Here is a 23248-nt window from a genome sequence, read left to right as displayed (position 1 = left end):
ATTAAGAGAAATTTCGCGTCCACCTCATTATGTGCACATTATGCCAAACTATAAATCACCCCCAAAATGTTCCTCGCTTCTCCACGAATTTAAAGGCTGACATGTACTCTCTACCATTCCTATGTGACTCTTAGTGTATATCCATTCGTTTCCCTTCCTTAGGTATAGAGAGATAACTCTAATCACTAGTATATGCAGCAGACCTTTCTACTCTCTACCATTCCTATGTGACTCTTTGATAATATCCATTCGTATCTCTTCCTTGAGTGACTTTACTATTTGTACATTTGCAATTTTTCTTTCAGTGTGTATCTCTTCCTTGTGTGACTTTACATCTTGTACATTTGCAATTTTTTCTGTTTGTATCTTTTATGTAACGCATGTAATCCTTAGTCCTTATGTTTTGCAACTGGTTCTTGTATAAATCGCTCTAACACCTTCGGGTAAAGTTCGTGCTATATAAAATCGCATTAAATAAATAAATATAAGTGCACTTCTGGGACGCATGGACAGTGAAGCCATCGACATAAAATCACGGGTTGCCTTCATCCGACCGCCATGTTGGAAAGGACATTTCCCCTTACATTTGATAAGCAGTGCCACAATATTCATATGTTTGTAGCAATTTCAGAAAAAATCTTGTCGAATTTTACGGCTTAAAAATATGGTTCAGAAACATCAATATTAACATATCCTTCGTTTACACTCTTCTACTCACATTTCTCTAGCCCACATGTTGAATAAAGATGCTCTATTACTATTTTGGGTACGCGTTTTTATTTACTGTTCCCTGGCTTGGAAAAAGAAAATGTGCATCCCCATAAATAAATAAAAAATAGTAGAGCGCCACCCGCTTTCTATTGCCATGAGCGCGTGCAGCTCATTGAGTGTATGCTGCTGAGCTCCGTGACGAACGTGACAGCTGCCTGCGCAACCTACCCTGTCCCTCCTTCCTCGTCTCAATTGATTCCAGCGTTAACCAATCAGAGTTTTCTACCCTGTGAGATGTGCCTTCATTTACCCAATCGGATGAACGAGCAGGCGGGACTTAGAGGCCTTGACATTTTATACTCTCTTAAGGTGACCTGCAGGGAGAGGCTGGTGCAGTCGGTTCGGGGGAGGGAGCGCAGTGCAGGTCTGAAGTCTGAACTCCTAAGTGCATCAGCTGTTCGTGGCAGTGCAAAATGTCTCTCTCTACAAAGCTCACCCTGGACAAGGTTGATGTGAAAAACAAGAGAATTGTGATGAGGTTAGTGATGGTGTTTTGGGGATGGGGAGTGTACCACTACACTGTGAGCTTGTCAGGATCTAGGTAAGGAGACTTCGAGGTAAAGTGCCCCAGCGTTGCTCTTTTCCTTTACAATGTAATTTTTTATGTTAGTTGCATTGGGTAAACTGGAGTGAACTAAGACTACAACTCCCAGAATGCATTTTTTGTTGAATGGAGATCCAGGACTGGAGCTCTGATGGAGCCATTTGATTTCCCTATACAGAGGGGGGTGGTGTGGCTGCTGTATTAGGGATGCAAGGTGGGAAGGGCACGCAGTCTACTGGCTGGAAAGAAGCATAATTGCGGCGTGAGTTTTCCTCCCTTGGTAAGGCAGATCGGCAGGTGAGTGGTTTGACACTACGACGCTGCCTTGCCTGGAAAATGTGATACCTTCGGTGTTGGTGCATGGATGCTGCAGCCTAAAGCTGGTGTTGGCCCTACATGCCAGAGGGCTGCTGGCTCTAAAGGACATGGCGTCAGTTGCGATGGAGAGCAAAGCATTGAAATCGACATATTGCTAAAAGAAACATGACTGTACTTTTATAGCCTTTTTTGTGTCCTTGCGTGAATATGGGCCATATATACCTTTTACTACAGTTATTTTACTGAAAGTATTATATTAAGGAGGGGGGAAAAAAGCATTCGTCATTCAAGGGAAATGATTCATGGGCAGCGTCATCAACAGTGGGCCGACCACATCCTCCCATGTTCCTGTAATGCTTTTTAAAGCGACGCCGTTCTTTTTGGTTATTCGTTTTTATAGACCTCTTTGACTGGGATTCAGCAGTTGTTACAGCATCAGCCTTAATGTTTAGTTTTCAGACTTCTAAAGATGCACTTAAAACGGATGAGAACGAGTAGGCCAGATGCAAAGGTTCTACGTTGTGCAGGTGTGCAAGCCTCATCAGCCTTATCATGACTGAAGAACGCAGCACTTTTACAGATATTGAGCGCACACCGGTTGTGTTTTTTTATATAGACAAATTCCTATGTGTAACACTGATCTAGAGAAGTATCTGGTTCACTATAGAAGCCTAGGTTCTGATATATAATTTTTTTTAAATATTTTTTTTTTAAGAAATCCAGGTAGGTTCCGAGATATGTAATAAGGTCTGACATCCCCAAGTGGCATGCAATAAGGACATTCGAGATGGGTAAAAAAATGTATAGTGGTGGAATCCATGGTACACCTGTCTTTTTGCCAACACTTACTTTCTGATTTATCGGCGGTGGTATATTTTGCTTTTTATTAATACTGTTTCAATTTTGGCATTGTATGTTGCCATACTAGCTCAAGAAAAAGGTGTGCTACACACTTGCATGTAACCCGTAAAAGCAGACCTTGCTTCTCAAGTTAACAGAGTGAGCAACCTGTTGGTGAGTGGAAGTTCGTTAAATAAAAAAAAAAAAAAAAAAGCACATTATGGCTGCTAAATCTTTGTGGCTTCCCATTCCACAAAAAACTGGATGTACAGGCATGACGCATACATGTGTGCAATTTACTCTTATTTGGTATTAACATACATAACCTTTTGCATCTCATGTAAAAGTATGCTTGTCCTGAAGTGGGAGCTCTTTATACATATGATGCCCTTTAATCATCGTGGCAAATACAATGGCATGTGGTACATCGCGAGCACTTGGTAACATTACTAGGAACTCATGGCGAAATCACTTTTCAATATTCGTCTGTCAGTTCCCAACATATTGTATAAATTACAATGCAGTATACACGGGTCACCTGTATCTGTGAACTATGTTTTTAAATTAGATTTTTGCCCATGTTTTTCCACTTCCCCGGTACTGACTCCAGTGCCCCTCCACCCTCTTATTATTTTATAATGGTTGTGAGGGGGCAACCTCTACATTTGTATATGGGGATCTCTAAAGTCATGCAGTGATCTAAGCACGCCTTCCTCATTTCCAAATCCTGAGGTTGTGCATTTCACAGATTCTTGGCTATGTGCCATTTTGCATCTGATCACGTGTTAAGACAAGCAATATGTGCAACAGGGCCAACTTCTGTTACTCCTCCTGTATCCTTCAACCCAACCAATCTCCCAGTGTGTGGTAAACGTCCTCTTAAAAGGGTCAAATCTTACAAAATCGCAGTGTGGTGTGGATGAAGTCTCAGGCGTGGTCCGCACACAGACCACTCTGGTATTTGACCAAGTTGCAATAGATTCCACTGGGTGAGATATGTGTGGTGTAGTATTTTAATTAGATCATTTGTATTGGGTTGCCCTAGCCATTTAATGCGAACCCTCTTTGCTTCCTGCCACTTCTTATCTATGAGTGCCCCTATATTCTCCTTTTTATCAGTTTGTCTAAGGGGTCAGGAGTGTTCTCCATTTTTGTTTTGTTTTCCCCATTAACAGTTTTGCCTCAAGAACTATACAATCCTTGGTGTGGGGTAATTGCTGGTTGAAGCCTGGGGATTTTGAAGTAACTGGCTTTTATGCATCTCCTAGTAAGTTTTTCTCATCCTGACTGGTCTTTTGGAAACTCTCACTTTTGCAGTTGTCAGAAAAAAGCCTTTCAGCTGTGTGGAGCACATTCTTCCTTCATTGTAGCGTTACAAATATCACCTTCTGTAAGGAAGCAGATATGAACGACAGTGACATTGTCTCTTCACGCGAATTCTACGAGGTGGGATGTCTATTGTGGTTTCAGAAGGGCTGGGTCTTTGTCACACAAGGTACATTTACACATATATTTTAATTGGTTCATTACGTAGTCAGTGAGTATCCTGTATCCAGCATAGATCCGAACATCCATGACTTGACATTCTTGCTTTCAGCCCTTTAACGTGCAGTATAGTTCATTTTGGTATAACTTCAAATAGAATAGCTGAGCTGCATGGTAGGGTGTCTGTGAATCTCAGATTTGCTCTCAAGTGGTCCTCCGCCCATGCTTTTACCTTGTCATTAAACAAGGACGTCATTCTGCCTGCTTTTTCTATAACGTGTTTTAGCTTCGTGTGGAATAGTTTCAGGTATTTTTGGAAGTCAGCAAAGAAGCTCTCAATGACAATTATGTATGATGGTTGCTTGCTGAAAGAGTGTGGCTGGTGAGCTGAGTAGTTGATGGGTAAGTATGCTGTCATTTTTAGTCCGTTTTTATGCAAGCAAGGATAACTTTCCACCAAAGTCATAATTTTTGCAAGACCCTGTAGCAGAAACTTTGTCATGTGGGCTTTTCCTCCTTCCAAATTGGTACCTGCTGAAATTCGAATCATGAGTTTGCCTCCCTGATTGTATTTTACAGGAGAGAACAAGTTTGTATTTTACACGAGAGAACAAGTTTCTTGCAATTGCTCAGTGGAGGGTCTCACCCTGATACACTTACTTCATCTATTGCTTTTAAAAGAAGACTATGCCACATGCTGGGAAGCTGCGTGGGTTGGCAACGTAGTTAACAATGTTCGTTTTATTTGTTATGCATAATTTTAAACGGTTCTAAAATAGTCCATTCCCTTGAAATCAGTGGATATGGTGCACTGGAGTTCTGCTAAATGCAGCGACGGAAATGAAGATCAGAACTGTTGCTACTCAGTCGATGTTTTATGGTTTTTCAAAGGGCTGTTGAAAGACATGGATTGGCTAATGGTTACACTGTTGCATTAACCAGCTAATCTGCTGCCTATTTCAGATTTCGTTTTCCTATTGCCTTTGCAATGTATTCGATTCTTACCCGTGCTTGTTTGTGTGGAAGGACTTTATTTGCACCTCTTTTGGTCTAGCAAATCATTTAAGGGCTGCATCATTTTATACTTGATATGTCGAGCATTTTGGTTGTAATTGATTGTGTGTCTTTCATTCTGGCTAGACTGTCTGTTCAAATTCTTTCGCTTCCCGGCCTCAGTTGCTCTAATGGTGCTGACCTTGTTGCGTCAGTCTGATTATACTCCGCACAGCATCACTGTGCATTCAAAATCTATTCGACTGGCAAAATGAGAACGAAAGACTGGTTTGAACCGTATTTGTGTGAAACTGATGGTCATTTCCAAGTGGACTGTAACTCATTGTTCAGGATTGTGATCGTCTGCCTCCATATAATCCAGGTTTTGAAACCTTGTTCATTGAACTGTGTATACAGCTCTGGAACTCTTATCTGTAGATGTTGGCCACAAACTGACAAGTCTGACATTTCATAGCTTTTTGCGTTGGACTGTGTTGACATATTTCATTTGATCCAAACCAATGATTTGTAAACTGAATTTTAGTTTTTTATGTTGTTAAATCGTTTCTTGTATGCAAGACTTTTGTATTCTGTGCTTGATAGGCTAAAAGTGCCTATCTTTGCAGGATATATTACATTTTATTCCCTCGTTCACAGATGTGGGCGATGGTAAACCACGTTTACGACAAATCTTTTTCCCCGCAGGGAATCGCAACGCGGTTGTTACAACGACCGCGTTGTGATTCCGCACACCATTACTCCGCAAGTCAGAACAATGACTTGCAGGGTGGTGGGGGGAGGTGTTGGATTTAAAATCCAACACCTTCCCTATTGTCTGCACAGACTGGAGTTGGAATAGTAAATTATACTATTCCAACATCCAGCGCCACCCCACCGCAAGTCGTTGTTCCGACTTTCCGAGTAATGGTATGTGGAATCACAACGCGGTTGTTGTAACAACTGTGTTGTGATTCCCTGCTGGGAAAAAGACTGTGGGATGACAAGATGCATTCGTTTACAGAGCACGCTGCACCAGTAACTGAAATCAAATTTGATAACAGATGAGCAGAGAGACTTGAATCTGTCCTTTTTCAATTTCGAATCTTACAAAGGGTGGGTGTAAAGTACTCCATAAGCTCAGCAGTGAATGTGATATTGTGAGTGCCTTTTTATGACATGGTTAGCCCCCACTTTTTGCCTGGTATTGATTGTAGTGCACTGGGTCCCTGCCAACCAGGTCCCCTGTGCCAGTGCTTCTTCCTAAAACATATCCCCCCTCCCCTATTGGTACTTCTACCCTCCTCCTCACCTTTGTAAATCCCTAGTAAGTTAGAACCTGGATCCCTAGGGCGTGGGAGCTGAACTCACCCCCTCACTGGGACCATCCCACTGCCCTTGCCGCTTGCATGCTCCTGTGAGGTGAAAACGAGAAAGTGGCATGGCAACCTGCCTGGGTGCCAGGCCAGCTAGCACTGCGTAAAGGCAAAGGTTAGTCACCCCTCGAGCGGGCCTAACAGCCCTATGGCAGGGTGCACTATATCACAGATGTGGGAATACCTGCAGGAGCATTTAAGTAAATTCTTAAAATATTGTAAGAGCCAGGGAAGCCATGAAGAGTAAATGGGCTGGGAACTCGACAACTGTAGTTTCCTAGCACCATGATGGCTTCACTGAAACCAGGAGTGTTTGGTTCCAAACAACTCCTTGTAATTCACACTGATGCCAGTGTGGGATTTATTACGCCATGTACATAGAAGATACCTTGGGTGCCCCTGCAAACTTACTGACCTGGTGTGGGCATTGACTGGCTTTAGGCAGGCTGCCACACAGACAGGTTTCTAGATCCCTGGGAGGAGAGCCTCTGCACTCTGGGACCAAAACCAATGCACATCCTGGGCAGAGGTGTCGCATATCCTCCCCCAGGATGGGCCAGTGCTCTAAGGGGAAGCTTGAAAGGCCTACCGTCTTTGTAATGCAACCCCTGCTGCTAGCAGCAGATGTCAGCCCCCGGTTTACACCCCCACTTTGTGCGGGAAAACCTTGAAGAATAGGTGTGCCCACCTCTGCCAACTCCACCCCTAAGGTAGGCGAGGTGAAGCAAATCTCAGTCCCTGCCATCTTGAAGATGGGGAGACCCCTCCAATCAGGGCTAGGTGCATACCTCCTCCCACAGGAGGGTGGCATAATTGAGGATGTGATCACCCCAGGTAAGGTGTCCATTGGCCCCACCTGCTACTCCCCTAAAACAACCCTAACTTTAGTATTTAGTTGGCTCCCCCAGACATGAAAACTAGATCTGCGATGACCAAAGAAGATATCCCTGAAGACAACCACTGCCTTGGCCCCAGCCTTACTGGCCTTTCTCTTGCTTCAAAGAGCCTGCAGCCAAAAGGCGACCTGTCTTTAAGTCAACGGCCTCTAAAAACCCTGGCTGGACTGCTGCCTTCGAAAAAGACTCCAATCTACAGTGAACAGCGGACCTGTCCAGAAGAAATCTACTGCCTGGGCTCCGGAGACTGGGAAGAAAATAGTGTTCGGAGTAAAGGGGCCAGTAGCCACGGAAGGATACATTTGACAACCTGGCTGTCATGAGGAGGGATTAAAAAGCCTAAAACCAATCGGAAGGCAGCATTTTGTACCTAAGCCAATGAAGATGGGTGGAGAGTGGGCGGAGTTTCCATTAAGCTTCCACACTATACTGAATACTGCATGCCTCGCAAAGCGAGCAGCGCATGCACTGCAATGCTACGCTCGACCTAAAAATGAGGTCAAGAAGTACTAAAGGGTTCCAATGCGGAGTGAAAGGTAGGGTGCACGAAGAACTGTTTGGTTGTTTTTGCAAGTGGAGGAAGAAGGTTGCTTGGTGTACCTAGGTGAAAATCTTGCTCCAGATTCTCATGTAATGGAAGGCTTGCTATCCTGTTGTCTTTCTTGCTTCTCTTGGTTTTCAACCTTGTGATATTGTTTCTTTGGGAAATGTAGGCACTAACACATTTTGATCTTGAAGGTCTCTAGAGGCTTATGAAAAGGAGCACAGCTTTTAGAATGACTGTCATCAAAGGGCTGAGCTGTGAATCTGGTACTCCTTTCAGCAATGTGTTGAATCTAAGATGCAAGAGGACCAGGACTTGAATGGCCGTTCTGAAGCTTGCTTCTAGGAGAGGGTATTTTACTTTCTACTGCTGTGATTGTTGGTGCCAAGTCTTTTGAGCTATAGGAACCATGGAGCTTAGGCTGGTGTCAATGCTGACGCTGTTGATCAGCTGAGGTGTGCAGCGGGGTTGTGAGACATGGAAGGTTGGCTCTTCTCAGCTGTATGTTGATCTGGACTCCAGAAAGTTTGATGCAGAGCTCTGCCCCTAATGCATCTGCCCCCTTCCCTATGTTTGCCACCAGGCATGGCTTATGAAATGCTGAAAGGACGGAGGGCAGTCATTCACAAGTCCTAAAGTTAATGGACGATATAGCATTTTCAATTTATGGGTTAAATTCAGTCACACACAGCAATAAAACGTTCTCATTGCCCACACCATTGTGCATCATACCTTTTTATGAGCTTGAGTAGATTGGGACAAGGTTAAATTCATTTCCATCTTTACTAATCTTTCGATAATCCTCCTCTAATAGTAGATGCCTTGCTAATGCAGCATTTATTTCCGTTCAGAAAGGAATGTAGACACCTTTGTCTGCTAAGCTTAAGGTTCTATGATGTAGACTTGCGGTGTGACAAACAATATCTTGAATAGATCAAGTGCATGCAAGCATTTTGTTATTTTACCGTCATTCATAGGATTTGCCCACTTTTTTCATGTGCTAGTGAAGGTGTTCCTTATATTGTAGGCCTCTGTTAGCGCCGGCAGATGCATAAGGATGCAGTGTTGCTATGTGGAAGTAAAACTCGACATGGGGTTGGATGCAAAAGGCCATGGTACCTTGTCAGTCTGTTCCATTTCAGAGGACATGCAGCTGACTCTCCCAACTTCCATTGACCTTTCCGACACACCAGACTGAGTTTCCTTGTCCGAATATTCCTGTAGCTCAGTCCATCTTTCAGCATTTAGAACAGTTTGCTGCTAACCTTCAAGAGAAAATGTGCCTTCCATCTTGGTGTTTCATTTTAGTGTTTGTGCTAGCAGTTTACTTTGTATTTGCTCATTCAAGATAAGGCATCAGAATGGAGCAGCATCTACAGTTAAAATGTTAACTTTTCTATTCTAATGTAGATTACTTTTTCTTTACAGGGTAGATTTCAACGTTCCTATGAAAAATAACCAAATAACAAACAACCAAAGGTAAGACTACTACACCTTTTTGATAAATTGTCAGAGTACCATAAGCATGTCTCGCTCCCATGTGGTTCTCTTCTAAAAGGAAAATGTCTACTACACGTTCAAAAATCTCAATTTTTGCCTACCACCACTGCCCAGTTGCCATCCTTAGACCTCCGTGGTTTTTCAGTGTATACTAGTTTCCATAGAGTGCTTTTACTATGCCTGCTGAATCGTATTTGTCCTCTCAAATAGTACTTCTTGAAAATGTGCATGCAAAGTTATAATGTGGCAAATTACGCTTTTTGTCAGTTATGTGATCCAATTTGTTAATTTTGCTGAAATCTATGGCTTATTTTTCTCCTATCCTTGTTTTCAGACACCTATTCTGTTTGTCTTACGGCTGTTTTGCCACTCTTTCGTTTGAGATGGACTTTGAGTTGGCACTTGCTCTGATGGCTCAGTTGGTAGAGCCAAACCTAACCACAGCCTCTGAGTGATGTACATGGCAAACTTTGTTAGATGAACACTGCTTGTAAATTCTTTCTTATTGGTTAATGTTTCTAAATCAAACACCTGATGTTATACTTTTTCAGTTGGCACTGAGACTTGTGTTCCACCCGTATCTGAGGATATTTTGCATGTGTAACTGAGTGTGCAGTAGCATCACTAGCAACATGGGACAACATTTGTCCTGTTGTGTTTTATTCTTGAATCCTAGAAAAGAGCAAGTAGAGCTGAAAAATGGGAAATAATTTGACTACAATCTTCAGTAAAACAAACATTTTTGGGGCTGACCTGTATACGTGATTTCACAAAAACTGTTTTAACCCCATTTTTCTTGGCTATATCCAACATTAACTAATCTTGAATCTCCTTATTCCAGAATCAAGGCAGCTATTCCCAGTATCCAGTATTGTTTGGATCATGGAGCTAAATCAGTGGTTCTGATGAGCCATCTGGGCCGACCGGATGGTGTTCCGATGCCAGACAAGTACTCCTTGGGACCAGTAGCAGTGGAACTGAAAAAACTCATGGGAAGGTGTGTAAGAAGAAAAAAACAATCCTATGAAGTGAAACCCTTTAAGTCCGTGCATAAATGATCATCTCTATTCATTTTCATTTCATTAGAGAAATTGTATTCCTCAAAGACTGCGTGGGTGCTGAAGTAGAGAAGGCCTGTTGCGATCCCTCCCCGGGCTCTGTCATTCTTTTGGAGAACCTCCGATTCCATGTAGAGGAAGAAGGAAAGGGCAAGGATGCGTCTGGAAACAAGGTGAGACAAACATTTGAGACGCTGCATGAGCCAACATCTATGTGTAATCCTTAGGATATTTTGTGGGCTCGTCCACTAAGTCACAGCACAGAAAAACCCAGTTAGAATTTCAAAATTATTGTAAAACCTGCAGATAACTTGCAGTACGTCCATTATTATATGTATTCTACATGTTTATTTTGAAAACTTGACTTCATTGTATTCTTCAGTGGCTTTATGAGTCCAGCATTTCAGCGTCATTTTGGGACGTGTGTGAAATTGGGAGCCATTCGCATGCACATCTGGGCATGGTGCAAATTGCGTGCTGTTCTGGGTTTCCAATGGACTGTTTCCCTCTGAAGGAAATGAAGCACATAGCAGTGCAGTTACGGGGACCACACATACAGAAATTGCTTAGACTTTTTTCACATGTTCTTGACTGCACAAGTAAAACTGAAATTGGGTGCAAATGGAATTTACTGTCTAATCTAGTCCTATCATTTTAAGGGTACGTGCCTGCTGAGAGTGGCAAAGTGTTGTGGAGCAATGGAGTTCTTGAGATTTGTGTTTTTTATAGTTTTTAACTGGATATCGTCAAAGGCTGGCTATATTCGACTTTGGTTCAATGTGTATTATGCTACATGTAAAGAATGTCAAAATCCTACAATCACTACGTTATGTCCTAGCCCTATGTGCTTTTAAGCAACACATTCCCATATCCAGTTGTACTGAAAACATGTATTTTCTCATTCGCTACATTAAATGAAAAATCAAATGTTGGAATGGAGCAGTAAAAACTGGGAGTAGGCTTTCACACTGACCCCCAACTGTTGGTTTAAACCTGGGCCACCCTACTGTGAAACGCATAGGAGTGTTCATTCTCCTGCGCGGAGCGACACTCTTGCATTGGAATCCGTCAAATACTCGAGCTGCAATCTTTCTCGCTTGCTTGCCTACACTAATGTTCGCAAGTGGTTTGGAAGGAGGACTTCTAGGGCGACAGCGTAAGATGATTTTAGATGCCCTGCAGGTCTATTCTGAGGGCAGCATGAAGTGTGCTCCTTCACCGCCTGACATTTCCTGAAGGTCAGGCTAGCACTACCCTCCAGACTGTTTCTTTTCCTGGCAGGGTTGGAACACTCACCCAAGGACATCTGTGAAATGCATCTGAATGCTGACATACAGTAGGCTGACCTTTCAGTGGTGACCTTTGCGGGGTGACCTGTAAGGATGAACTCTTCATTGGTGCACAGGCAGAGCTATTCATAGCAAGGTTTCTTTGAAGATTTTAAAATTAAGCAGCCCTTCCTTCGCTCGTTGGGCTAATGCTTCTTTCGAACCATGGTTTAGGTGATGCAGTCACATGTTATCTTAATGAGTTTTGTATGCTTGTTTATTCTGCCTGTTGCTACCTGGTGAAGAGTAGTTCCACTTAAGCAGTCAGTTTAGTCAAAGGGATATTTGTAATTGATGCAGTCCTCCCTTCCCCACCGCTCTTATACTACTGATGGGTGTGTCTGTGTTTATTTAAGTTGTGTTGCAGGGATTGTTTGTAGTTGCTAGGGCAAGAATGCCTCATGATCTTGCAGGGACTATACATTGCAAGCTTTTCGGCTGGTTGTTGGAACCGGTAACTTAATGTTTGTAAATGAAGTTGCCAGTCGGTTCGATGCTTGACTCTTGTTTGTTCTTCAGCAGGGGCTTTTATTGCACCTGGTATTGTCCATGGTTAACGTGGCTCTTTGAATTATCAGAATCCATCACTCTTCATAGACCCCCATAGTAACTTATTCTACTCCGAGAGCTATGTCACTACCTCTGCTTGCTCAAGATGAGAGAAAATGTTGTAACTATATCTTTTGGAAGCAGAATCACTGTTTTTGTTTCCCATCCCAAAAAATGTGTCTGGGTTTACATAATATGCCCAAGTGTAATCTTATCAGTGATTTACAAATGCAGCATGATCGGAGATTAGCATGAGGTTATCATCATCTTGTGCCTAAATTCTGCCATTTGTGGGTAAATTTGCACTCCTACTTTCAGAGTGGAGGATTCCCATGAGTGTGCCTGAGTGCTTGGATAAATGCGATATAATGCAGATGGCCTTAACACCCCCACAGTTCTACATTTTGGGGGTGTTAAAAACAGTGGCGGTTTGTGACCATTTAAAGTGGTGGGAGAGGAGCAAGCTGACACTGACACCTGCAATGCATTTCGGCTCGTTGGCTAAGCTCTCAATCGTGGCTCGTTATAAACCAGGTTTATAACGAACCACGACTGAGCTCTGGAGTTGAGAATGAAGGCAGCACGAGTTTCTCACAGTGGGTCAAACCGGTGCCCACCGAAATGAAATGCATGCAATAAACTAACGAAATGTATTAGATACATTTTTAAGTTAAAATATGTATCTTTAAAACGTTAATGTAATACATGTCGGTGATTTTAGTTACTATTTATTTATGTTTCAATATGTATTAAACATAATCCTCCCTTACCCACTGCCTCCACGTCCTCCAGTACTGGTGTTCTTCTCCAGTTGTCTGGGGTCCTAGATCCGACTTCCCTACCAATCCAGACTCTCCTAGCCAGCCTGTGCTTCTCTCTACAGGGCTATAGAGGTTTAAAGTGGGCATGTCAGGTTGACAGTCGCAAGAAAGCCGGCCAAAAGGACACGCGCACTTTAAACTACTGTAGCCAGTCACCACTCCTTTCTGCTACCAGTGTGCAGTAGTGGCCCTGCCCCACACTCGCACCTGGCTCAGGCTGACGGAGTTATAGATAAAATGGCAAAGTAATTTTATTATTATTTTTTTTTTTGTGCTCTTGCTGCACCTGCAACAGGGGCGGGGTGACGCTTCTCCGTATTGAGAAGCCACAGCTGCTTAAACATTTTAAATGTATTTCCACCCTAGTTCGTTGGTCAAGCCAGCATTTGAATAACCCATATGTTAAGTGATTAAGAAAGCGGTAGTAGGCTTCTATTGTCCTAAATGTGCACTGGGTGTGTATGAAGGAAAGATGCCCAAGACAAACCATTTAAAAGGGGATGATGTGAGCCTGGGCAAAAACTTTATTTTTGTCTTAATTTCAAATTCTACTCCAGGGTACACTCAGGAAAGCTTGCACGAGTCGGCAATGTATGTATATTATGCATGCATCTGCATAATTCACCATCTGTGTATTTCAATTATGTCTGATGGGAAGGTATGACTCAATCCTCACCTGTATTACCATCATGGTTTATATTAATTTTTGTGCCACATTGGATTACTGTTCTGGATCGACCCATTAAAGCCTTTAATTGAGAAAGGGAACACATTAACTTACAGTTTGAGCACACAATCTATATAATTGGGGAGGAACCGTTCAGAAATGGGGGTGGGGGGGGGCGTATTCATAAAGTAACATACAAAGAAGCAGTTCTAGTGCGTTGTGCTATTGGCTGCAGGTGGTTCAGACTCAATGGTCAGTTCTTGCAGAACAATACCATAAACTAGCAACCTCAAACACTGAGGTGCATTAGTTTCCTTTGGTAATGCACATCTGAGTACCCATCACACTCTAAATGAGGCTGTTATTGTGTTTGTCTTTTAGCATGGGCTTCTACCTAGTTTTAGGACGTGCAGGATGTCGGTCAGCTCCTTTTTGTATTGGGGTCCTTGGTGATAATGCGGTTTTATTTTTAGATCAAGGCGGGTGCAGCCCAGGTGGAAGCCTTCAGAGCGTCCCTTTCCAAGCTGGGAGATGTTTACGTCAATGATGCCTTTGGAACCGCCCACCGCGCTCACAGGTATCTGAAATGATCCAAGCCTCTTGCCGTTGTGTGTCATGGTGCCAGAGTTTTGTCATCAAACCAACAGATTGCAGCTTTAGATGAACTGTTTTTTCTTGAAAATGGAGGAAGTGTAATGTATCATCTGGGAATACGGTTTCCAGGATCCACATATAACTATGTACTAAACCGTGCCCATGGGAAATATGCTGCAAGTCAGTGCATCTCATTAGGCCTGCACCTGGAAAGAACAGGCTGTTCACTCCTTGTGGACATCCTGGTCTGTGGTGCGCTTAGCTGAGGCCTCTGAGCTTCTGTCTCCTCCTTTTATTGTTAAACAGGAAGAACGTTGTTGTAGGGGGGCAGAGGATAAGGGGTGGTGGGAGGGGAGGATCTTCCTTACCTTTGGGTGCATTGCCTGCAGTTTGTTTATTGCTTGCAAGGAGCAGCCTTTGCTAGCATCGATTCTGCTCCACCAGGCGCAAACTAGAGATCTCCCTACAAAACTGTCTCCTAGTCTTTGTTGGTGGTGACTTGTGTTCTAACTGGTATGTGGGTAAATCCTTACATATGTACACTGTTCATGAAACAGTAGGGTCTTAAACATTGTTTTATGGGAAAAAACATAAGCAGGTCCATATAAACCAAACTCCTTTTTACCTAATGCTGTGTTTGCAGTGCCTTTTGTAAATGAATCTAAATGATCCACACCTGGACTCTTTCTGCCGCTGTGAGCGCCTAGACGCCCTTGGGCATTCGTGCGCTATATAAATCTTTCTCACATCACCAGCTACTAAAATTATTATTTTTAGCTCTCGAAATGTAAACCTTTTTGTTTCTAGTGGGAATTATTTTCCCAATCGCTTTATTCATGTGCACAACCTTCTCTCTGGTGGATTATCAGGCAGACCCTGTGACTCTTTCTGCTTTGTTGCTCATTCAGTTGTCTTTGGAGAAGAAATTAATATCTTTTAGAGGATGTCTGCAGTTTTGATGTTTTCTTCTCATGTTGACGTTTATCTTCAGTAATTGGTGGCCTAGCCTTATATTTTGACCTATCTCCGATAACGCTATTACTTGAAATGCCAGCTCTTGTCTAATAACGACTCTGAGACCTGTAAACCTCTGTGCTGGGCGAAGACCCTTCTAAGTAATGGGCTGATCTTCTGGCCAGAAGCATTGTACCCAATTTAGAGTGGGGCCCAAGTGTTTTCAGCAACCGTTGTCTATGTGCGGCTGATCCCTTGTAGATGAGAAGTTGATAAAAGAAAATTACGTACTGTAAATGGTATTTGATGTAGTGGGTGGTTATGCAGTAATCATGGTATGAGGCTCTCCCCATATGCAGTTGTTGGGTACCAACTAACCTAAGTGCAAGGCCTGCCACTAGCCCGCTAGTGGGCATTCGATAGAGCCTTCAAATGTGGTCATTCCCCTTTCTAGACTGTGCTGGCACCCCTCCAGACGTAAACGGTGACCCAGGGATGGCTAGACCTCTTGCTTGCCTTCCTCTTCATTCCCATCTCTTAAGGCTGTCATGATCCGAGTCCTTCACCTTCAGTCTCTTGCAAGCAGTTCTCCGAGAATAGTGAATCTTACTAGCCGGGCGAATACTAACACCTCCTGCAATGAGTTCTTCTTTGATGGTTTACTCTCCGCACCAGATTTGCATTTTTACCCCACCGAGTGTATTGACTTGCTGTTACCTCGATACGTCCCTACTTTCCCTCACTCCAGCTTTTTTGGGGGGGTGAGGAGGGGAGGCGGGACTACAGGTGTGTAATTGATCGGAAGTGTGATGCTTGCTTTTCCAACAGTTTTAAAATATAACTTTCCGTATGGGTTCCACGGGAGTGAAAGTATGAAGGAAAGGGACACCGATTCTTTTGTTTAGGAAAACTTTCATTCTAATAAACTATGAATTGATTTTAAATAGACCATTTTGACTTTTGAAAAGTCTGTATTGGTTAGGTCTGTAACCCCACCTACAGGAGCTGATCCCTCTGACCAGCTGCGCACCTCAAACTGGAGAATGTGACTCATACGTGTTGAAAAAGTTTGACATTTCTTGAAATCCTGATCCTTGCGCCCCGGGGACAGCATGTCCAGAGTATTTTTATGTGGATGAGACTTTCACCATCATTCCCACTGGTGCCATCCGCCTAGACAACCCTGCATGTATGTGTAGTAGATGTTTAGCGCTCAAGTCCTGAACCTCCCACCTTTCTTCCAAAATCTGGTTTTGTCCTATTACCTCCATCTGTCCTGCAGTATCAGAACCATCTATGGTTTGTAGACCTTCTGCTTTTATTTTTATCTTCGTACAAAGTGTAATGTGTTTTTCTTCTATAAAAGACAAATGCCCTGCTAGTCATGACAATCTGTGCGCTTCCGTAGCTGAAGCAGTGAAGGAGGGATTGATTTCTGTGCGTTGTATACTGTTTAGTGCAGGGTTAGTGTCTCCAATTGAAAATGGCCAAAGAGTTGTGGAGTCAAAGTCCTGTATCTGGGATAAATTTTAAATCTATAGAAAATGGGGTACTTTTTATTCTACACACATGGCTTGTAGGACTCCACCCCTCACAACAAGACTACTGTCTACAATTCTTTACCCCCTCTTTTATTTAGTCTGCACTGTACTTGCACGTATTCCACCTACACGTATTGCCATCTATGTGATGACCTCTAGGATTTATTTTTGCTTGACTATTGGCGCTGGGAGGGCTGTTGTAGAGCCAGAATTCTAGCTGTGGTTGGGCATAGTGTTATTACAATGAGTGGTCATTATTTATATGTTTAGCTCCACATATGCAAGCATAGCTGAGATGTTTTAGAGATCCAATATAAAACAATGAGCTGGTGCACTTTGTACTACCTGTACACAAGGCCTAGAATTACATGGGGACAGAGCCCCATTACATATTGCTTGGATTTGTCGAAAGCATTTAGTGCCTCCTACCAAGGATACGGAGTTTGATGCCATAGATCGAATAAAAACACTGGTATACTGTAATTAAAAGACGCAACAGTCTTTGCTCGAGAATGGTGCTAGTCTTTTCTCTATAAATTAAAGCAGGGATGTTTCTCCATAAAGCACCCCGTTCCCTGAAAAGTAATGGGTCTGTGGCGGGCTTGAAGGTTTTGGGACTGGACAGGAGTTAAAGATGCACCTTTAATAGAAAAGTTCATTGTGAGTCCTTTGCATTAAAGATGTATGGAATTTAACTAGAAGTTGCACAGGAAGCGAAGTACTGTAGATTTGAGGGATGTAGAATTCCTACCTCCTGAAGATTGCCTTGGGGAAACTCCAACAAAATGGGGAAAGGACATAATGCAGAGCACTGGGAAGATACCAGACCACTAATGGCGACCAAACAGTGTTACGAAAAGCAAAAGCTACCACTGGATAGGAGATCAAAGTGAAATCAATAGCATCACCAATACTAAAGTGAAGAGTAGAGAATAGTTGAAAAATTACTTTCCGATATTGTTAATGGGACGGGCCCTTGTGGAGCCACAGAAATCCATACACAGTAAAATCTCATTCATAAGCCACTGGGACATGCTCCAAGGAGAAGTAACTACGCAGAAACAGCATTAATAAGCACACAGTAAACTTGACTCTGTACTATAAAATTACAAAGGCCTCTGGCAATAGAGGAAGGATGTGTTCTGAGATTTGGAAAGGGCTTGATCTATTTGTCCGTTATTCAGCAACCAGCCAAGTCTACAGGGCTGGCTGTGTGTACCAGTTGTCCAGGCGGCTGTTACACTGAACATACACAGAGAGACATTGGTCTGACATTGCTGCATAACCTTCCATATTACAAAGTTCATACCATGCTTCCTGGTAGTCAAGGCTTCAAAACCCCTTTGATCCTGATTTTCTGTTGATGTAAGCATTTACTCTGAACTTTGGAGTCCACGGTATGCAGGTGGTTATTTGCATGTAGTCATTCATGCTTCGAAGCATCCACTTCCCAGTCTCATTCACAAGTAATGAATCTCTTCATCCAGCATTTTGTCCTCTTCACTTGACTGATGTTGCGGTTCTGTTGCCAGTAACATTGTGCTTTTTTAAATTTAGCGCATTAATAACGCTGTAGGAACTAAAGTCCTAGCTGTGACGCCCTAGCCTGTTTTTTCCAGAGTACTGTGTTCCCCCCCACCAACTCCAAGAGACTCTCCGATCTCCAAGTACATTACAGTGTGATGGTATAGAAGTGCCAAGATCGGTGCCCATGGCCTACTAACCTACTGTTGGCGATGTCCGCTACTAACTACTTAGCCTTGTCAGCGGGCTAAATACCACCCACACTCTCAGTGACTGTACACTTTTGGTCCTCCAGTCACCTGAGACTCTCACTGACTAACAGAAAAACAAAACAATAGAGCGTGTCCAGTGAATTTGCATGATCGTCAGTCACTCATGGGGACGGGTGGAAAACCCAGTACTAGTCAGAAGTAACGTACTGGGCAGTACCACGTGGCATTGCTTAACTGTGGAGGGGACATTGGTGCAGCTAATGTCTGTGCTGTAGAGGTTCGCTTAAGCTGAAATGCAATTCAGATTGATAACCTGAGGGGCATTTAGCTTGGTAATGGCTGTTGTAATATTGTGAAGCTGCTAAACAGTGCAGCCGAAGTATAGTGTGGTATCCACATGTTGGCTCCAAAGCACCTGCCAGGGAGTAAGCTCAGTCACATCCTGGATTCGAAATACTTGGTCTTAATTACTGATACCATTCCTACATCTGGGGTTTCCTACCTCTGAGGAGTCCCCTGGTTAGAGTGGCTACTCTAGTAGATGCCTGGGTGGACATGAGGCTTCTAAATCGGGTGGTCTTATGATTCCTTGTCACTGAAAGCTTAATTTCTATTCCTAAAATGTAATTGAGCAATGTGCATTATTATGGGACTTTTGGTCTTTCTCATCAGTTGTCCTAAAACACGTATGCCATCAGGTTAGGCCTGGTCCCCCCATGTTTGCAAAATACAACAACTAATCATATTAGGAGAACAGTGATTTCTCCAACAGCCTTATAACATAAGAACTACAAGTATTAATGCCGTGACCAACAGGAAAGCCTCATTAATTTACTATAGACTCCTTGTGATTTTATCAATGTGCATCAACTTCTTTGTAAAAGCCTTTTTATACAGTCAACGACTTTTTATCTATTGTGTAACATTGTGAGTTTTTATTAACTGTACAATAAACAAATTCAATTCAAATTCCATGTTTGCACCGGCTCTGGGCAGCCTGACCCCACACCTTGGCGCGTTGCTGTGTTAACCCTTTTTGCTACCTGCTACCCTCCTATTGCTGGGCCGTTGCAGCCTGTCCCTCCTCTGGCAATGTTCGCCTCCGCCGCCCCCCCCCCTCCCCTGCCAACAACCTCCCTCCCCCTTAGAGCTGTGATGGCTCATTGTGGCAATCTCTCAAAGTCGCTGATTGCATCTTGATATCTGCCATATATCATGTTCCCGTCCCCCACTGTGTCTTTGGCTCATTCTCTTGGTGTCGGGTGTTCTTTGTGTGTGTTTTTTATTTCTTTTTTAATATGTATGACACATGTTCAGCTAAAGTTTGAATGAACAGACCATCTGTTCCTGAATTCTTGGTGTAGCTATTAGTTTGACTGTTAGACAAACGGCAGTGGCGTGAGCATCTGTATGAATCTCCTTTCTTTTGCCTAGTTCCATGGTGGGAGTCAACTTGCCCCAGAAGGCTGCTGGCTTTTTGATGAAGAAGGAGCTCGACTACTTTGCCAAGGCCCTGGAGAACCCAGAGCGACCCTTCCTGGCAATCCTTGGCGGGTAAGTGGTCATTTGGGCTGTTTACTGCATGTATTTGATGTATGTGGCCACCCAAAACCAATTTCAATGCAATGTTGTATTAAATGCATATGTCTTAATAGTCATTCAACTTGCCTAGGCAGATGTGTAAGCATTAACTATTTCTAAAATGTAAATTGCATGTTTTTATATTTTTCATAATTCAAACCTCAATTTATCTTCTCGGATGCTTTTTCTAGGTTTCTTAAACTCAATGAGTGCATACTGGGTCGACACTTTTTTTTTTTTTTGCTTTGCACTGCAGTCCGAATGATGTGAAGCGGACTGCTTCTGGGGGGAAAACGCCAGGTGTTTTAAGTATTTATTTCTTTTTTAAACGATCAGTGTATGAAAATGTACATCCTGACGCTGTGCCCCAATGAATAGAAGGATAAACTTGAACGTTTATTACCAATGAGGCATAACTGCTTTCAAAGAGAAGGTTCACAACTTTTTCTAAAGCCACATGAGGTGTGTATTGAGATCCAGGGTATCTTTTAGTCTAGCACTTACACACCCACTGAAAAAACGTGTTTTTTTTTTTTTTTTTTTTTTTGCTGAGCCGCTGCCATGGCCAATATATGAGAACCTCCTGTGATAGGCACACTGATCACGGACATACAATCTTGGCAGTTAGATGCGGCAATAGACCAACTGAATCCTCTGCTTCAGAGAATTCCCTCTGCACACACACAAAGCAGCAAGCGCAGATCTTGATAATTTAGTTCTGATCTATCCTCCGCTACATCATTAATTCAGATGCATCCAGAAAAGCTAGCAAATTGTGGGTAGGAGAGGCTTTGTACCTTAAGGGAAATAATGCCACTGATGTTTGGCTCCTTTAGGTCAGTAATTTCTCGTAGGATGGAGACCTCCGACTTTGCCAGACTTCAGCAAATGCATTGCAGTCATTTTATATGGCTAAGGGCTAGGTGTCTGAAGTAGGGCTGATATTTGGCTGAACACTGGAAATGAGCTGTGTCCCACCAGGTCTCATGAAGAGCCTTCTTTTCAAGCAGTGATTGAATTAAAGTGTGCCAGTGACCCCCTCTAATAATCATGAAAGGGGTGGTCACAGGCTTCTGAATAATTGTTCTGATTATGTAGAGCCAAATGATGCTATTGGTGAGGAGAGTGAGGTACCTTCTAGTTTAAGGACTTCAGCTGGAGCACTGGAATCCTTCTCAAGTGGCATTGATAGATTATCTCTAGACCCTGATGTAATGGCAGCAGGTAGGACACAAATGTTGGTTACTGCTTTCTGCAGGCGCTGCACTAAATCACATCCGATATATTGTCACCCACTGCACTCTATGGCCAGGGACAATATTTACACAATTACACAGAAAACGTTCCATGACATTCGATTACAATTGATATAAACTGATCTCAGATGGCTAACCTTAACATAATTCTAGTACAAGGTATTTCCTATCTGAATCTAACGTATCAATTTTACAATACTTAATTTTCTGCGTATCCTATTGGGGCCTACGGCAAGGTCACTAACTGCTGTCAGATCCTTATCACTTAAACCACGCCCTCCAGTTGGAGTGCGCATGTGTAGTGGGCCCTCCCCTGCATTCCCCCCCCCCCCAAAGAATGGCGCCGCCCTCTAAGGATCTTAAATTTACTGCTCACCAATCGTGACCTTACCGCCACAGGCCAGCGTAGTTGACCGACTGACTATCTGGGCCCCCCTACCCTCCTACACTGAAAGGTCATGTCCTGTCCCTAATAAATTCACAAAACTAGCCAACTCACTGCAAGGTCATGCCTTGTCCCTAAACACCACTAACTAGGCAAGAAGATTCTCTGCGACTGTTTCATCCCCCGGTGTGGACAAATGGACGCCGTCTTTTAAGAAGCATGACTTCCCCCAGATGCACCCCTGAGCTATAGTCGAAGTGTCCAGCTCTAGCTAGCCTCAGCAGTTTGTTACCAGGTATTTGCCCAATGACCTCAAAGACTCGCTTCCTCCCATTGGAGGCTCTGTAATGTCTGGGTGTACCCCCGTGCACAAACATGTCGATACACTAACTGGGCCTAAAGATCTTTCCACAGATATTATTCCCTAATCTGGACGGACAGGCGCCGTCTTTTTTTAAGAGGCCCGACACCTCATTTTCACCCAAGGAATATAGACTGCCGGTGCAAAGCCCTAGATAGCCTCACTAGTTTGTTACTAGGTATACCACAGAGTGGCTCCATGCCCTCCCAGAGACAATTCCCCCCTGTTTGAAACCTGGAGTCCGTGCTCTCACAGATGCCCTTCCCTCTGGAATCTCTGGAGTCGCTGTGACAGGGCGTATCTTGGCACTAGACGTGGAAAACTAACCCACTTGAGAGATTAGTGTTCCTGACCACCAAGTCCTGTTCAAGTTGCAGGATCATAATGCCTGGGGCTGGCCTACACATAGGAACTTGACACACCATCTTGGAGCCACTACTCTGCCTCCATCATTAGCAGCACGGTGCACCGGATATTCATGCCTCCCCTGCCAATGCTAATCCATGTTGGTGCAACTGTACCATTGTGAAGCTACCCAAAAAATGCCCCAAAGGGCCGGCGCTCCCCTATAAGCCCTGACCACTATGTTCTGGGGTAAGATTGTGCAAGCCTACCCTCCTACTACGGAGCCTCCTAACACCACGCAGTGTCCGTTACGAAGGCTCCTGCGAGCACAGGTGCCGTCATAGCAGATAACCGTTTCACAACAAGGGTGTTGTTGTGACGCCTCCGTTCGTAAAACCTGTGTTCCGGGCCAGCTGTCACGGTATGCACCTGTAATGCAGTGTACTGCTAATTTCCCACAACTGGCAACACAAATGGGTGACAATTATACACTTCAACTAATAATGCATGGGTAGCACCTTCCCATGCTGGCACCGCTTGAGCCGTTTAATTGATCGCCCATCACACTTGATGCCGTTGCTTGCCACTCGCGTTCCAGATCTACCTGTCCCCTTTGTTGTCCACCATTTTGCAGTCATAGCGATGTGGAGCACTTCCCAAGGGTTAGGCGTGAAACCAGTCATACAAAAATGAAAATCAATGATTAGTGCATTTGTTTTTATAGGACCGGAACACTTCCCATATCCTACAAATCAGTGCTACTTCATGAAACTCTATTTGCTACTTCAGTGGCAACTCCTTTTGCTGC

The 23248-nt window shown here is 43.5% G+C and overlaps 1 protein-coding gene across 1 annotated transcript in view; it reads left to right on the top strand.

Moving 5' to 3' along the window:
• The first annotated feature begins 1039 nt into the window (after positions 1–1039).
• Positions 1040–23248, top strand: part of PGK1 (phosphoglycerate kinase 1) — a 62797-nt gene continuing 40588 nt past the window's right edge. The window contains exons 1-6 of the mRNA XM_078688822.1: positions 1040–1249; positions 9193–9243; positions 10106–10261; positions 10351–10495; positions 14161–14264; positions 19947–20066. Of these exons, the coding sequence (XP_078544948.1) occupies positions 1185–1249; positions 9193–9243; positions 10106–10261; positions 10351–10495; positions 14161–14264; positions 19947–20066 (641 nt within the window). The 5' untranslated portion in view covers positions 1040–1184. The remainder of the gene's footprint in view (positions 1250–9192; positions 9244–10105; positions 10262–10350; positions 10496–14160; positions 14265–19946; positions 20067–23248) is intronic.

This window comes from Lissotriton helveticus, chromosome 4_1 (genome assembly GCF_964261635.1).
Source record: "Lissotriton helveticus chromosome 4_1, aLisHel1.1, whole genome shotgun sequence".
NCBI lineage: Eukaryota > Metazoa > Chordata > Amphibia > Caudata > Salamandridae > Lissotriton > Lissotriton helveticus.
This window is presented reverse-complemented; position numbering and strand designations above follow the sequence as displayed.